Here is an 18,559-nt window from a genome sequence, read left to right as displayed (position 1 = left end):
ATACCATCATCAAAATATCTTAAAGAATTGCTCTCATAATAAAGAACGACGGAGCCGTATAGACGTTGATCCTTCTGATTCTTTAGTTCATAAATAATATGAAGGTCTTAAGGTATAATTTCTGAGATGTGCAGGTCGTGCGGATTGGTTTCACTTCACAACACTTTTGGGCTTTCCATGTTCATTTTTCTAATCAAACATCTGGTGTTTTTAGAGGATTTTACCAATTTTGAATAAAAGTTGAATAGGCTAGAGACGTTTAGAACGAATGGTACCAGTATATAATATTAGGTGATTTCGTGTTTAATTTGGTATTGTTCAGTTTCTCAAGATGTGGGCAAGATAAAGTTTGTAACAGAATCTTAGGGAATGTCGTTTTCCCGGGGGTGGGAAAAAGTGCTGAGGGTGGGGATTTTCAGAAATTAACGGACTTACATGCCAACCTAAATCCATAAATACACTTCAAAAAGTCTTGTGTAAAGTAACAAAATGAAAACGAAATGTAACGTCAAATGGATGAAATGCGTCAGCGACTCGTATTTTGCATAACCTTCACAGATGAAGTTGTTGGCTAATTAATTGTTGATTTCAAATACGAAAGTAGCACGTACATCATAAGCAATTCACTGGTTAGCAGTATAGGCCTATTATTGTCAGGATGTGTGCTTACTTTCAGTCGGGGTACCAGCCGGCCTCAGTTGCAATTGATAACTATCTGACCCGTATTTACTACTGATCAGAACCGAAGCATTTTCAATGTGTAATGTAAGAGAACGAAATCAGTCGAATTATTCGATAAAATTAACATCAAATAATTTGAAATCAAATGATGAATAGAAATTATGAAGTTAAAATTCAGCAAGATGGCTGTTTGGTAAAATTTGACCTAATTTTATCCTTTTGTGCCGAAATGTCGAAGACTGCGATGTATAACTCTTTATAAATACGTATTAGCTTAAAAAAACAGTAAGAAAGACAAGGTTAAAGGCTTTGGGAATCGATTATTTAATTGAATGAGTTTGCTTGTGCATTGCTTTGTACAAAGGCTTTAATCGAACATGAAACTGTCGCATCCTTTTGCATTTGCGAATAATACTTGAAAGGTAACAATATAGCATAACAGCAAGAACATCTGAATTCACTAGCAATCTAAATATCTAAAACAAATACTGATAAAAAGTTGTGGAAAAATGACGATACTAGAATATTCTGCAGACGTCACTGCGTCACTTTACAAGGTCATCATGTTCACGGGCAGGCATTTTTATAATGTCAGGTCTGATTTTGTGGCTAACTTTTACCTTAGGTTACTTATATGCTATAAGTGCTGGTTTGTCACTAAGCGTGCTTTATACTGGGCAAAAACTGCTAACAAATCGTGCATCTATTTCAATATTTTTATTAAGCGACAGCAGTGGGTTTGTTTAGTTTAAAACATATTTATACAATAATGTTCATATATATTCCATCAAAGTAATATCCAGTTTGCCCTGAAACCGAAAACATATGCCGTAAAGGACTTAATTATCTTTTGGTGTGTCCCCACCTGTATCAGTAAACACAGTGTGATATCATCACACCTCAGCTCATTACTTCCAAGGTTGTAAGCGCCAGTCGAAATGTTATAATTATTTGCAGGTGTCCCATAGCCAATAATTGTTATTAAGACAATGAGCCCGAACTCCCCGGAAATGACAGCTACAATAAATGTGGCGCGTGCCACCCACAAACCATGTTTTGCGTTGTTTTTGAGTGAGAGTAAACCCTCATCCTTCATGGTCGGCTATTAATTTCTGTTGTAAGTCTACAAGCTTTTGTCTTTCAGTGCTGAAAAGAGTCCAAGATTGGGCGGAAAGTGCGCCCCTTAAAGTGAACAATTTCAATCCTATCTGAATATTATTTTATTTAAACATAGAAGATCGTATACAACAATACATACGTAGTTTATTCATAGGAGAGAGTGAAGTCCATACATTAGTACCTTAAATGATAATTCGATCAAATTTCAAACTTAAAACACTTTTCTCATACATTTCATTTGCAATGTATAATACAACAGACCTACTCCGCAAAGAAAAGCAAAATTCTCTTTGAATAGCTTTTATTTCATAAAAAAGAGCTCTTGTTTTTGGCATGAAACTAGCGCATGACGTGAATGTCAATAGCACAGTTGTGGAATCCACGCAACCTGTCCAAACCCTGCATAGTCGAAATAACACAACAATCGATTCAAAACAGCGACGAAATAGAACAAAGGAAGTCCAATTTCAATCGGTGAAGCTAGACAATGTTTATCAAATTTGAAGATTTCCCCTTGAAACGCGAATATCATGATAACTGAAAACACATGCTCCTTTTCATAGGCCTAAATCAAATTTCTAATGCATAAAAATCCAAAATTCTCTTTCCTCATGAAAGGGCTTGGGGTCAATTTATATTGGTAACCTTCAATGAAACAAGTAAGCTTTGTGTGCTCCTCATTTGTTTGAATTATTCGTCAGATAATTTACAATGTGAAGTCATCGTAATCTGCACCATCTCTCTTGCCAAAGAATAGACCGAAGCCATACTCATCATGTGCCCTCTTGCTTTGTTGATCTGCTCTGCCACTCTTCCTTTCATCATGATGTAGCCAAGTACCTCTTTTCCCCCAGAACATACCGTGACCGTAGTCGTCCACTTTGGACTGTCGTTGTTTGCGTAGGAACCCTTCATGATCGCCAGGGTTGTTTGGGTCTTGCAGAGCTAGCAGTAAATCCAGCACGGAACCCGAGTCCCTTGGCTTATCCAGTAACATTGACTTGGCCGATTCTGCCAGCTCTTTGGAACCCTGATTTGTCATAGCATCGGAGGGGTCTAACCACGTGTTCAGTCGTTCCCGCCTGTCGTTGCCATCAGCTACGTCACGAAGAGGCAGGCACGCGATTGGCGAAAGCAAAAGGCACGTAACTGTTGCTATGGCAACACTAGGCCAATTATTCATTGTGACCTGCAATGCAGAAGAAAAGACGAAATGATAACTGTTTCTTAAAGCAAGGTTACATAAGCTTGAATAAGAAAAGATTTCCTTGTAATATGAAGAACGTGTTTGAGGTATGAAAGAAGACAGTAATGGGCCTACTGTTCTAACCTTCAGTCCGATACACCGAGAACCAGTTTTGATTTCTTCCCAACTTTATTGCGAGAGGTATGCAGCTGCTAGTTAGAATTCGCACAAAACAAGACGTAACACCTCGGTAGTGATAATTCTTCCTGAAAAGAACTACGTACCTGAATAATGCGCGGCAGAAATATCACGATAATTACCTTATGGCTTGCAAGTGCAAGGTTGTTGTAGGTTTCTTTCCCTTTAGAATATAACTTGTTTTATTGTTATGCGTCATTTTTTTGTTTCTCGTTACTGGACTTAACACCAGATAACAAAAAAGTTAATCTTCAAACTAAAAGACTTGTCAAAGACCAACTTATTCCAATGCCATAAAGACGGAGGTTGACTGCTGTCAAACTGAACCCAAACTCTTGTTGTGTGTACAGCAACGGATGGAATTAAAAAGAACATATATCACATCTACTGGGATCAGCTGCAGATACCAACGTCTGCTCTTACGGGTAATTCGTCTTCGTTTTTATCCGCCACACAGACTTAGGGATGCGACGTTACACTGTTACTATATACTGTCATACTCTCTGGAGTCGTTAGATTTCCCACCTTTATTTTCCTAAGTTACCCTCGCAGATGTAGCTAATGAAATTGTTCAGGTCTCCCTCGAATACACTGCAGAAGTCCTCATCAATTTAAGTGACAAAGGTGTTTTGCCTGAAGCAAGGAATTCCTCGATGAGTGATGAACTCACTCGGCAACCGGACGATATCAAGGAGCACTAATGTAAAATCATTTTGACTGAAAACATCGGATTCACGCACAGCCCGCCAATCACTTCCCAATAACTTTACTAGAGACTGTCAGTACTTTGCGACGGAGCGTTTCAAAAGATATCTAAATTAGATTGAACATGTGTTTGCTCATACTTTGTGAGGAGCTCCAAGTTGTTGATAAACACGAATCGATTTTTCAGACATATGGTTGCCTAATATTGAAAGAGTCGATAAATTCAGCAGTAAATATTTTTTATTCAGAGTTTACAATACATCTGGCAATTGAGAAATACATTTTATGGCCAACCTATGAAAGATGTGTACCGGTTTCTACCTCATTTAAATATTGTAAATTAAGTTATCATCTTTCCAGGTAGTGCTGCATCCATGATATAAAACAAATTTGTTTAAAATAAAATTCAAATTTAAAATAAAATTCAAAATTTGAAGCTTATCAGAACAGCCTTTGGGGAATCGCTTTGGATGTCGGATTTGTTTTCAATACGATAATAAATGTCAAATAGCAAATATTGGTGCATCAAAATTAAAAAATTGAAGCTGATTCGTCTAACATTTGACAGCTCGTCGTTACTTTTTCAGTCTGGTGACTGAATTTTGCCTTTTTCAAAACGTACAGGGTGATTGTTCCCACGATGATGTCTTCTTATAGACTGTGCATCCATCCATGCGTTCATGTGAAGTTACTTCCGGAAAATGATAAAGAAATTTTGTGGGGTTCATTTCCCTACTAAATTACAGCTCCAAAATCCATGACTTATCTTCTAATCATCCTCAGGACAGAGAAAAGAATTTGAATTTGAAAGAATTTTTGTCGTCAGTTGTCCATTTTGGGAAGACAAAATGACACTCAACCATTCCAAACGCCAGAGAATTTTTAAGCATCTGTGCACATGAGAGACGTATAGGACTGATACCTAAATATCTTTACAGAAGGTAAATTTACCGAAGCAACTTGGTATGAGCAATATATTAGCTGAAATGATTCACGGAGGAAAACAAACGTTCAGTAAAGCCGAGGTGGGTTCATCGGTAGGTCGCACACCGGTGGTGCATTATGCACCATTTGTCCGATCTATATTCGCATCATCATAGATAAAGTCTTGCTTGTTAACCAAATGCATTCATACAAAGTATAATCAACTTAATTGGCAGGTGTGTCTGGGTCTAGTCCTTTTACATGATGGATCTTTTTCATGTAGATAATGGCTTGTAATCCTCATTAGCTTATGCATTGACTTACAATCATAATAACCCATAGTATTATAATACAAACATTCTTTACCTCAGCTGTGTTCAAGGTACTCCTTGATACTTTTGTCGTGACATCTGTACCAATACTGGTTCTACCAGAATATTTTTTTCTTGTTGGATAATTACTGTTGACTAAATTGCAGAGCTTTGTTTGTAAGGTGATGTTTTCCCTCTTGGGGGAGGGGGACAATCATGAATTCATTGCTCTGACAGAGATTGCATTTTCTTCAAGGCTTCTTTGTTCACTGTGTTAACATAATTGTTAAGTCATTAGCGGGGCCAATCCCTGCACGTGGAATGTGTGCAAAATTTTATCAGAATTGGAGAACGAAGGACTGTTTAGGAATCAAATTGGACAAATACTGAATGGGTAAGTTTCTATAAACAGTTTAAAGGCCTAGACAATCTTACGGTCACTGACCATTTTCAAACACGATTACCACGTGAGAATTTTGCATTGCTGTACAATTTTGAGTTTGTCATCAAACGCTATCCCTGTGCAGAGTAATCATTTGCTAAAACAAATCTTGTATTCTTGAAGACTTCAAAGACTTCTTTCATCAGTTTGTTTACGAACAATTTTCCAGAGGGAAAAAGTACTTGTAGAATGTATTACAATACACAGTGGGAAACCGCATCGTGTGTTTTGTGTTTGATTCGCCTTACACAGGGCACATTGTAATTGGAAACAAATGACGACTGAAATATCTAAGATGATGAACCCGAGCGAAGTGTGGACTAGCCAAGACTTGGTGTTTATCTTAAGTGAAGAAATCTTTTCTCTTAATTAATTAACTAGTGCAAGCAAGGGACAACTATGCACCAACATATGATTTTAAAAGTATCGAGACAGACACACATAAGCCAGAAACTGATCAATGTGGCGCACCTTTTCCTCCTTTGCTTTCCTTATGTATGATTTCGTGAAAAGAAAAATAATGTGATAAAACCGGAAACTGTGATTGATCCCAAAGGACCTCCTGCTGTCCTTATGCTCTAGTCCCTATTTCAGACATAGTGTATGAAACCTGAACGCCAATTGACCTATACTCCGACCTGAGAATGGTTGTCCCACTAAAAGCCGAATAATCTTCAATTCACCGATAGCCTGAAATTCACGGTCACTGCTTTTTCTGAATACAGAAATAATGTTAATGATACATTGGCAGCTCACCCCTTGTTATTATGACGTTTAAATCAACTTCAACTTGTTACTTCTCTAACTATTGTTAGACAGAGTATGAAAGAACTAAAAATATATTAAAAACGAAATTATCAATACGTGAAATCTATCGAACGACTGCCAAATTCATAAGAAGGCATATAATTGTAGTCATTTCAAGACACTAAATGTTTACATTTTAATGGTACAAATTTAACAGTTGCATCGAACAAAACATGGATGCTTGATGGCGTTCATATCCAAACAATGTCCCAGATGTATTGCTTATATTTTCAACTCGATAATGGCTTTGTGCAACTCGATACACAAGGCAGTTTGTCCTGTTTATCGCCTTTGGTGTTTTGTCATTATCGCCAGAAAGTGAACAATATTTCACGCGCAAGAAAATGCCTATAGCCTAGGGTGTCTGGATGCGCGGCAGATGGATTCTATCCCACCGGGAATACCTTCCGCGTTTGACAACTAAACGTCAAACCACTTCAGTCGTCCTCTGGTGAATTCCGAACGACTACTGTGCGAGATTTCAGTCGAGCGCGGAATTCGTCACGCTGAAAATAACGCCAAAAATCGACTGAGTGATATCATGGAGATCAGCAAAAAAATTACAAAAGGAGAGTCAAAGATTTGGGGTTTATTTTGTTTAACGGAAGACTTGAGGCCTGGCATGGTGATGATCGATGTTTGTGGGTAGGCCTGCATCACGTGATAAGCCCTTAGCTCTGAGAGACTTTCGGTAGAAGAACTCGGCATATCGCCTTCAGTGTACTTACATTAACCGTAAGTAGACTGATCTACATAATAATATTTTGTGTGGTCAACATGAGGCGTTTTAGGAATGCTTTGCACTGCTCCGTTGTACAAAATATCATAGGATTTTGAATAACAAAAGATGAACCAAGCTTTTCTGTTAAATGCCTTGGGTGCACTTAGTGACTACAGTTGACTTATCAAATTACCAACACGGGGGGATTTTTTTACATTCGAAAGTGACCTCTCTTGCGGCAAGAAATGTGCTTACTCCCTTCCTACCTTTGCATCAAAGAAGAAGAAAATAATGTTTCATTTCAGTCTGTCAATCGCTCCTTAGTATACCGTGTAAGAAGTTAAATTCTACTTCAGCATTTATAGGCGTAAAATGCATGAATTCTATGAATTCTTTTTTTCACCAGTGGCCTAATTTTCTCACCCCATTTCAATTGGCATAGATTTAATGATATTTTAGTTTTTACCGGATGACTTCATTTCGCCTAGTGTACCTCAAGTGGCTTTTGCGTCACAAACCCTTGACTTCTTGAAGACTGCGCTAAGGAAGAAACTTATGGGGGTTTAAATGTCCTTGATATATGTCACGATGTTGAAAATTGCCCACAGCATTTCGAGTCCACCTCTTCTGTCGCAAGCACCATAAGTAAATGGCTAGGATGTACAATCAAGGATGAAGACAGGCTGTATCTACGGAATTAAACCCCAAAACATGAAATTACTGGACAGAAAAAGGTACAGTTGACATGTGTATCTCTAGTAGTTTCCCAGCCTAGATTCTGATTGATGCTGGCCAAATTGTCTGTTGTAACACCTGCTCTCCAAACCCCAGCCGCTAGCAATAGAAGCCTTTGCCAATATGTAAATTTGTAAGGGCCGTTTGGAATACTGTAGGGATAACAAATCACGGGTACACCGAAGGGGAATCGTCTTTGAACTTTAAAAACCAAAAAACAAATAACTGTTTCTTTTATCACCTCTGTAGGCTGAATAGTTAATGGTTTATTTTTTAATGTAATGCACTGTGGTAACTTCAAAAGGAGGAATTTGCGATAAATTGGATCAACTAGGCCTAAGTGTGTGTATTACAAAATCAAAATTTTTCTTTTGTTCATTTTGTAAGTCCAGAAGACTCTAATTTATTGCATTTTGTTTTGCTCTTTGGAGTATCCAGAACCTTTTTTCGAACCTCACACTGAGCTGAGATAACACCTTCCAGCATTTTTGACTAGTTGTTAATGTTCTATCGTTCATTTGTGGGATTAAAAAGTACTAACAAATTTGAGAAGAGTATTTGCCCCTCCATTTGCAAGTGAATAACGATTTCATGCAAATGCTAATTCATGGTTATATTGTCAGAACTTGTTTCCAGCCACAATTAACCACCATTAAGTCGCAGAAATTTCCCCGTTGGCCAATCACAATGCGCGAAATCTGTTGACCCAATGCGAGTTTGGAAAGGGTCAACAGATTTCGCGCATTGTGATTGGCCAACGTGATGGAAACTCTTGGAGGCGCGATATTGTGAAATGCCCGTATTAGTCATTGTTATGTCTCGTTTTTAGCGCTCTAGTTTACATTCTTGTCAAGGGGCATCACTGGTGTATTATGATTAGCGGAATCTAGACAAAACTTTGAAACTTTTCCCGTTACATTCGGTGTTTGTAATTGTCTTTTGAAATGGGAACATGAAGATAATTCTATGAAGTTCAAAATAACAACGAAATAAAGCATAATTGCTTAAATATTTTGTAGAAAGCGAGGACACTACACACCATGTATATAATATATTTTCCCCCCTGGAATTTACCACAAAAATAAAAGATAAGAAATGCGGATGTGAGGCCTGTCGCTGGCCGTTTTTTAAGATCACTGTTCGCGTCATTTTGAGGTACGGATTTAGACGTGCTTTCAAGTGTATCAAACTTTACGCTTGGTAGTCATTGAATTATCTTGATTCCTTATACCTCTGGATGCTATGCATTGTATTCCTGAAGACTTGAGGTTTGTAGAAAAAAAAATACAGTCGCAGTATTTGACCTCCAACTGAAATATATTCCTGGGCATAGATCATAATGTCGCCTGGTATTCGCAGGACTATTTTGCTGGCTGTCAACAAGCCATGAAATTGGTAGTTAAATCTACATGGAATACATGAGACGTTGCAGGGATAATTTGATTCACCTGCAGGTTTCACTTTTCCTTTTTTTTTAAATGAAAAGACCAGCCAGTGATATAATCAAATCCGAATACCACACCTGCAATAATAAGCGTTACTATATCAAACTAAAATTTCTATGCTTCCACGTTACCTTCACACAATGTTGAACGGTGGTCAAACATTATTGAAAAATTTTAATATAAAAATTCATAAATCGTTTCTTACAGTCTGTGAAGCAGGTGTTTGCCATCTTCCAAGGATGGTTTTGGTGGCGGGTAGACAAAGACGATTCGGAAGATTGATAGTAAGAGTCTCTGTTTCATATCACAATCCCATTAAGATTACATTTGTTTTGCGGTTGTTTGGTTGGTTTGTCTTGTCGTGTTCTTTTTTAGATATTCTTGTTCAGAAAAAAAAGAAAGGATTGATTTGATGGTAAAAAGCTTTGAAATTATCGGCTTAAAACCTGTTAACCGTCTTAGTGTATAAATGAGATTCCTGTATGCTAAATTCAGTTTGGAAATGACCCCCTTTGTTTGAATTTTCTAATCCTCACATTTGCCGGTGTGCTGTTCAGTTTGTTACCTTTATTTATTTGTCTTCGTTCATCATAACTGGCTGACCAAAGTGTCAGTTGACAAATGTCGGAAGCAACTGACAGGTCACTCAAAAAATGTCCGACATTCACCAGGCAAAACTCCACAGCCATAGGTCAACTTACGTGCATGGACTTAAAGAAATTCTCGCTGTCCGTGTTGCAAATTGGTTAAAAAACCCAATGATCCTAAACACTTATATGAAATAAAAAATCAAGGTATATAGATATGTCCTGTTCAGACTACAATGTCAAAGTATCCAAAACAGATCAGAATATATCACGTGTCTACTCCACGATATATAGCAAACTATACCCTTTGTTTACTAGCCACGAATACTGAAATGAGTAACGGGTGCTGTGAATTCAATGTATATTATGCATTCATTCAGTCTAAGGAAAGTTTGTTAATATCTGATGGGCATGGAGTATGCTTCGAACACAATGTCATACTAACTGTGTGACAAGCTGTAGGAGGTTCCTTTCTCTAGGGTTCCTTTCTCTAGAAAGCTTCTCTGTCTGCGCTTTTGAATTGACATTGGTAAAATAGATGTTGTTGGACCGTATCTTCATTGTAATTCAGTCATAGTCATTCATGGTGGCCATTTCTAGGCTTACTGTAAGTATGTCCACTTGAATGCGAAATTAAAAACCGCCTCCTTGCTAGCCTTGGTCTTGATTGATTTTCTGAATTTAAGCAATCAACGGATAACCTCCGCTAAATATCATCCGCTGATGGTACTTGGCAGGGTACTTAACTCACCAAGCACGTCTCTAAACGGACTCCTACGTGAAAATATATTGTGTCCTGGGGTAGAGACGTGGAGCCTTGTCTCTTGAACCTTCTTGAACAAGAATGTTGGACAGGTTTTGGGTGCGGCGTGTAACACGACGTTCACTAGTTTAGAAGGGTTGATTGATACCATTTACAATGCATTCCATCATCTGACATGTTTTAATTACTTGTTCCAAGACTTACGGCAGTCTTGAGCCTTTTGCTCAGCCTTTTGCTGATATCTGATGCCTTGCTTTAGGGTATCTTTAACTGTCTGTATAATAATTTGACTCTCACAAAATTATTCCTTATTCTCTTAAATCATGCTTTTCTTTTAACACCTCTCACCGTTGCAACCAGGGGCATACATCCCGGGGGACGCAAAAATTGTTTCCCTCCACATTTTGACCAAAGGATGAGCCATTTTATCATCAGCCCACGCGTTTTGTTTGTGAGAATCAAAACGTGAAGAATTTGAGGATAATTTCGAGCACTCCATCAGCCCAGATCTATGAAATAGAACTGAGAAGCAGTAAACTAATTTGGCGAAAACTATTACAAGAAAGCAGTGCGGTGATGTTTATACATTGCCGCGTAAGTGAGCGAATATACAGTAAATTTTGTAGGCCTATGTCATGGATTTGGGTCATCGCAAATAAACCCAATCGCCAGTACGGATTTATGTCTCTAAATACATTCAGAAACATCGTCTGTCTAATCTTTCAACGAACGTTTTGAGATGAAAGTAAAAATATAAATCTATATCCTATGCTGAGGAAGATTGGAAAATGGGTGAGAAATTGCAAACGTTTATGCCACTTGTAATAATACTGTACTGTTGGCTAAATGAGAGTCTTGTCACTCAGTTTGGGCCTATGATATAACGTTGGTCTGTACACTCAATATAAGAGGTAATCTACGAAAAGTTCAAGTCAACGTCTCCACTACTCTCCATTATCTCTCCTGTAATGTTTTAACAGGATGTGCTTTCTGCCATGTTTTTTACTTTAAATGGTGCGCTAATTTTTATGGTAAGCACCATATTTATGTGCTTGCTGTGTACTTTTGATGTGTAGTGGAACACGGGGTTGCTACTTTTAGCTTTTAATCCAGGGTTCTTTAGAAGAACAGTTCTTGAAAAAGATGATTAGGCAAACCCGTTAAACAGGGTGTCTTAAAAAAGGGAAATGACAAGATGACATTGTTTCAATTTTGTTATATGACTGATTATTTTTGGTAACTGGTAACCATCATCTGTTTCCTTATGATGTCATCTTTCGTGTGACACCAAGAAGTCCGAGTTTTCGCCACAGATGACCGAGTATGAAGTGGTTTAATGGACCAGGCCAGAAATGGCTTTGCGCCTAATTGCTGCTTTGATGTTAAATTCCTACTGTCCAGAGATGGCTGTTTTGTCCGAATTATGTAATGTTTGCTAGAATCTCCAAACTGCATATTAACTATTTTGAAGCGATGAGAACAAGGGCAAAAATTTGAGTTGAAAGAAGTTGGGGGCATATTGAAAGAAACTGCATGGTGTTAGGCTGAATAAACCCCTAACTGTGGGTGTCTTTGATTTAATGATTTTGGTACTATACATTATGCTTCACGCTGTGCAAACCTGTGACGCATCTAGTGCAAAGCCATTTCTGACACGGTCAACGGTCCATTAAACCACTTTGTGCGCGATCATGCGTGACAGAAATGGGGATTTTTGGTATCCTATGAAAGAAGACATCATACTGAAACAGATTACATTTACCATTTACAAAAATAATGTCACATTCAAGAAACAGATTATTTAATCTCGTTTACATTTTTAAACATCCTGTATAAAATGAAACAAAATATATAATAAATTATACATAATATATTATAAACGCACTCAATTTCTTCTCACTTTCAGTAAAAAAAAAAGATACAGAGTTGCCTCAGCATGTTGTGGTTTTTGTGGTCATGCCCAAAAACCTCAGCTGCGCCTGAAATCACATAGAAGCCTATGACACTGGCTGTGGTCACTTCCCATAGAGTCGTGTGTAGTCTCAAGCCGCAGTCATGTAATTCCGACACCCTCTATATTGGATAACCTTTCTGTACGTGGACCAAACCGTGCCCTAAACAATGCCTTGCAATATTTAGCATGATATCAAAGTCATAGAGGGTTAAAAGCTCCTAATGCAAATGAAAGAAACGCACAAGAAAATGTGTAGAAATGAGATTCCTTCGGAATGCCCACGAAATAGGTTTCAAAATAATATTTATGGGACGCAATAACTTCGTCGGCTAATATTAGGAAAATTATATGCATTGGAGTACAATACTTGTTACTGTCATGCAACTCAGTAATATTGTAATAAAATATAGATCCAAAAATTACACAAACAATGAAAAATAAAGAAGTAAAAAAAATAAGAAATACGCGCATGGTTCCAATCCTGTTGCCTCGTTGTTTGGTGTTTTATTTTATGCAGTGGAACGTAACGCTGTCGTTATTTTCTCTCCAATTCTGTCCATCATTGATTAAAACTTTCACTTCAGGAAACTATTACCACTAGCATCAAACTATGAAGAGATCGGTTGCTGGTTTGTTTTCACAAGATTCGTCTTACTGATTCTAAGTGAAGTAAACGTAACTGTGATTTCATGCATGTTTACCGTACGTATTACTATTTCAAAGAAAAATGGAAAAAACATTGCATCCTAACAAAACATAGGCCTAAAGTAAGGTCTACTCCGCACTCTTCCCACAAATCACCGAGTAAATACAAAACAAGGTAATTGTACACGTTGTTGTTACTGCCTCCGTCGAGTCACACCTAGCTTCTCACTTTTTATAAAATAAACCTGGAGTGACTGTTTCATTTTCAAGTCGGAATTCAGGAGAAGCCAGGGTGGAAAACAAGTCCTACCGTGCGTTTACGCCTACACGCTGTGAATGGAACGTCGCTAATGGAAGAGTGTAGTTGGAAAATACCAAAAAGCTTTCAAATTGGGATACTTCCATTAGAATAGCAATAACCAAATTGGCAATTCATCTATATATGTCATGTAGGCGTGTTGCTATAAAAGGTATCACATTTGTACAAAATCGCCTTAACCAAAACTATATTTCCTGAAGTAAAGTATCCGTTTTGTTGGAAGAAAAAGCGCTGAATATCGTTCCAAATAAAGTTGAACTTTAAAAATCGGAAAACTTGCATCACTGGTTATATCATTATTTAATGTATTACAAGCGTTAATTCATATACATGTATTCACGTATGTTGTGGTGGGAGTATCAATGAAAACTATGAAGCCATCTCCATCTTGAATGTTGTAGTATCCGCTTTTTCGTCCTGTATAAATATTGTTTTTTGAGGCTAAAATGCAAACTGACTGTTTTCTATTTGATTTTGCATGATGAGGTTGATTTCCAATCACAGGGGTTATTCCCAAACGCATATTGAAATTGAACAAAACAAAATACCAATACGCGGTCGTCATGCCCCCGAATCAAAGCACATCTCCAAGGAGTTGCTCTAAAACTGAAAAACAAGAGAGTGTTTGATAATATTTTTATTTAAATTGTAATCGTTGGGGGTTGCCTTTTCTTTTCTTTCTTTTCTTTTTTTTGCTTTTGCTTGTCTTTTTTAATCAAACGCTTAATATAAAACCAAAGACCTTTTACTATTGGTGTCGCTTTTGGCAAAGCTGTTATTTTATTAATCCCTGTTTGTTAGAACTCGAAAACAGTGTTAAACACCACGCACTAGCGCTCATTCATTGCTAATTAACTCTGCGCACCACAGAGATAAATCGTGGGACGGCATAACTGTAGAAACTTTCTCCGTGTACACCGACAGTCTTGCAATGTCGCGGTGATACATTGGTTAAACCCCTTACCATCTTACCCTTAACCGATCCGTTACATGGATTGCAATTAGGAAGCAACATCTCACATCAGTTACACTGCATACAGTGTCCTTCACTGTCAAGAGCTCTCTTACGTCTCACTAAAACCACAACGGTATTAACCTGGCTGAGACTTTCCAGAGATCAGTTTGATTCAAGGGCGTTGTCATGGATTGTCTGAGATGGATATCGCATCATCCATTTCATTGAAGTTCGACTCCGTCCCATTCACTTCTTTGAACGTAACGTATATACAAAAGACGCAGAGAGTAACAGTCAGCGGCGATTTACATAGGGCTTTCGTTCAGCTGTAATCTAACCACTCTGTCAATTAGTTGAAGACAGATTAAATTTAAGTTTTATATTTCCCTTTCCAGCCATTCTCCAATTACCGCTTGGCAGCATGCCTGAATTTTCATGCCCTTTCATTATACGTCAGAACCGTATATTCAGATTTAAAATCCACGAAGCTGTGGAGTTCTGACAAAAATTTAAAATTCCAACAGAGTTTTGTCTTTTTGTCTTTCCATAAAATTTATCCTTAGTGTGAGAACTATTGGTAAACCGCTTCATATGTAAAGCTTGATTTGTTTATTGCCCGAACACGTTAATTTCTTGTGCTCTAAAAACATTCTCATGTAGCTCTAAATTAGGAAACTAAATCTACAAAATTTCGAGTACATCCTTAAAATTTCCGTAAACTTGCTGACAAGTCATGAGACTTGGGCTATAAAATAATATTCTAAATTAAAGAATAAATCTTGTATTCAGCACTTTCCCCATTTTGATCATTTATCAACCAGAACACATCTTGAAGGATTACTTTGAGTGAACCAAGTTTTGTTTTGGAGGAAGTATAAGTGGAAGGAATAATTTTGAGCCAGTCATTTTTTTTCTGCGAATAACGAATAGAAATGTCTCAGCAAAATCTACAAAAAAGTTCTGACCAATTTGTTGAAACAAAGAAGTTGGCAGATATGTGGATCGGGTGAGGAAGGAGCAACGGAGTTCATGACCCAAGCAGTTTAATCAGTTTCTCGTTTATGATGAGAGAAAGATGACTTTAGGAGAATGAATCACTTCCTTTCCTCACCCGAGCGTGTGCAAAGTGTCAAATTATCATAAATCCCCACAAAAAGGCCATTATGGCGCATACAGAGAAATACACTTTTCTTCCTTTTGATAAATTTAGTTCTAGATCCGCCCTTTGATTTTCGAAATTTATCCTAATGACACTTTTATGGACCAGTGAAACTCTGACGATTACACCACCAAAACCAACTGATCTACTCAGAAATTCTGAAAATACAATCCCCACCCGAAACGAGATAGCTGAGAAGTAAATGTTTCAACTCCAATCCATTTCAAATTGTAGTATATAAAAGAAAATAGTGAATTTATTAATAAATCTAGCAGCTTCCTCAAGACAATTCTAACATCGTTTATAGGGTTGCACGCGAGCTCAAGAAAAGCAAGGGAACGAATTCGAATCTTTGGATTTATTCATGCCTATAATCAAATTCTGTAATTAAAACCAAAATTAAAACCAACTTTTCATTTGCCACTCAGATTTTACTTTTTCCAACGCAGATAAGCTGCTTGGGCAAAATGGAGTGAAAATCGTAATTGACCATCCATCTATACATCACCTTTTACGAATATGCTGACAATGTCCTGGAACAACGGAGTAAAATCTCTCGCGGTTCTAATTCCCTTTGGGTATCGGGGAAGTTTATTGTAATACTGAATATCACTGCATTCTTGTTCAACCGTTCAGGATGAAATGACGAAAGGCCTGTGTAATGTCAGCGGCCAAAAAATATCCCTTATGGACGAACCATCAGAACATGAAAGTTTGGACTCACCCTTGATACAAATGGGTCTTCGTGAGCGTGTTCGCTATCGCACATGCGTTCAAAAACATTGACTTTATAATGCATTGAAGAAGACACTTTTCCAAATTCTTAGACAATTTTTAACTGTCCAGTCTCATCTACAAGATTCATATTCTGTGCTCTTCATTAAAAAAGTTTAAATTTGGAAACTAGACTAATATAGATGTATATTTATTTGTAATGAGCAGGCAAACTCAAATCAAATTCTTACCTTTCGGGGGGAACTCTTAATGCAGTTTAGGCACTCGCGTAAAAAGAGTCAGAAATATTGCGACGCAGTGGATGTCAGAGCTTAGAATGAAACTCTAGCAGGCGCGTAAACTCGATGCCGTTTGCTTCTTTTAAGAGCAGAGTTTTGTAACAAGACAGCCAAGAAAGTTAAGATGAAATCACCTCGGTTTTCATGCTCCGTCGAGACAGATAAATAAGGACTTGATTGGGTTGTGCTCTTTGCTGTACGACAGAAGCCTGGGTGTTGAGATGTAAGTCAAAGTGGTTGAGCAGACTATGATGAACCCTACGAGATGACTTCTACCTTGGACCGTGGTAGGAAACGCGCACACGCCAACACTGACGCACGACAGTTAACCAATGAAAACAAGATGTCAACCTAAGCATGCGCCCCAAATTCAATTATAGCCCACACGCTGATATCTTGGCATTAAAAGCGTATGAAATGGTCCTACTGCGGTGGCGGACTTCAAACATGGAGGCCCCTTGTCAGTAATTGCCTATATCTTATCCCCTCCCCTTCCTGCTGTCTGTGACGCACCCTTGTCTGAAAAAGGATGACTTTTATCTTAAATTATTTAACTTCTTGATACTACGTGATAAATGGACGATACTCACAGAAGTCGGATCTTACAAAGTCCTTGAACGAATCGGCTTTAAGTAGGGGGAAGGTCTATCAGTCATGCATGACCTATCCATCAAGAAAAAACAGCAGTCATTCGTAGGCGACTGGGATGAAATTAAGTTCAAATATCCTTAAAATTGTCTTGTGCAAAATGATTAAGAGTATTTGTTATACATGTTTTCTCTGGACTGGATGTTTAGGAGGGAAATAAACTTGATCTCGGTCAGGGAGGGACGCAGGAGTTCGCGGTAATGGCAGACGGCGTGTGATGTCATGCAAAAGTGCATGGGATTTATAGACCTAACGCGTGATATCAGAAAGCCAAGTTGGGAACACAATCGCAATTGTTGCCAATAGGATTGAGCAACAAATGATGTTTATAAAGCCACTGCATTTATCCCAAGAGAAAGTGAAAACCTAGCTCAAAAACAAAACAAAACAAAACAAAAAAAACACCTGGGCCAGATCTTGTGGAGGGCGCACTTCGTTTCACCGTTAAGTTTATTTTCAGTCCGATTTTTCACTCTGTGGAGCTGTCCGTGAATCATATGACGACAGACTGGCCAGTGTGTCATATATGAATATCGACCGAAAAAGACTCCAATATGACGTAGTTTTAAACCTTTAAAGACATACTCATTTCCGTGTTGACTTTTAAACAAATAAATGCAGAATATACACCATGCATAAAAATATCCTGGTCTCCACTAAAGCTTGAAAGTTCCCATAGACTTATTCTTAGACAAGTAATAACTTCAGATGTTTCCACTAATTTTAGACCTATGAAAATGTAATGTTAAATGGTAACATTTGATGCGCAAAATGGTGATGACCTTGAAAACTGCAACGATTCAGAATATGTCATGCGCATACAAAATATCCCAGTTTTTGTTGAACTTGTTTACCGATGGGGGCGCTATGTACAATAGAAAGCTTGATTCTGGATATTTTTTTCTGCACAGATTGCCAGAGCAAATAGACTAATAGTGGACGTATGGCCGTCTTTTAAACTTGACCTTTTTGGGGGGCGCTATAATACCGGGTGATTTTGACCAAGCGATTTATTGCAAATTTTCAGTACGTGCTCTTGTCGAAGATAGAGTGTAATTGGTAGTCAAGGCAATGTTGACGTCATCATAAGATAATTTAAGCGCCATGCCAAACGTTCGTACATCAGTCCACCAACACTCTGTCTTGTTTCAGGATTTTTTGAAAGGTTCTCAGCATTCCAGCGTCTGATCTGCTAACGATGCAATGATTTCTCTTTGTCTGTCATGAACTGTCACAAGGGCC

The 18,559-nt window shown here is 37.9% G+C and overlaps 1 protein-coding gene across 1 annotated transcript; it reads right to left on the bottom strand.

Moving 5' to 3' along the window:
• Positions 1-981: 981 nt before the first annotated feature.
• LOC110985372 (uncharacterized) lies at positions 982-17,028 on the bottom strand. The gene is made up of 2 exons (XM_022246351.2): positions 16,622-17,028; positions 982-2,989 (listed from the first exon to the last, which is right to left on the bottom strand). The coding sequence occupies exon 2, from the start codon at positions 2,981-2,983 to the stop codon at positions 2,507-2,509; it is 477 nt and encodes a 158-aa protein (XP_022102043.1). The 5' UTR covers positions 2,984-2,989; positions 16,622-17,028; the 3' UTR covers positions 982-2,506.
• Positions 17,029-18,559: the final 1,531 nt, after the last annotated feature.

Source organism: Acanthaster planci, linkage group LG03, assembly GCF_054643075.1.
Source record: "Acanthaster planci isolate LZ-2023a linkage group LG03, COTS_SCS, whole genome shotgun sequence".
NCBI lineage: Eukaryota > Metazoa > Echinodermata > Asteroidea > Valvatida > Acanthasteridae > Acanthaster > Acanthaster planci.
Note: the sequence above shows the minus strand (reverse complement) of the source record. Positions and strands in the feature narration are given on the sequence as shown.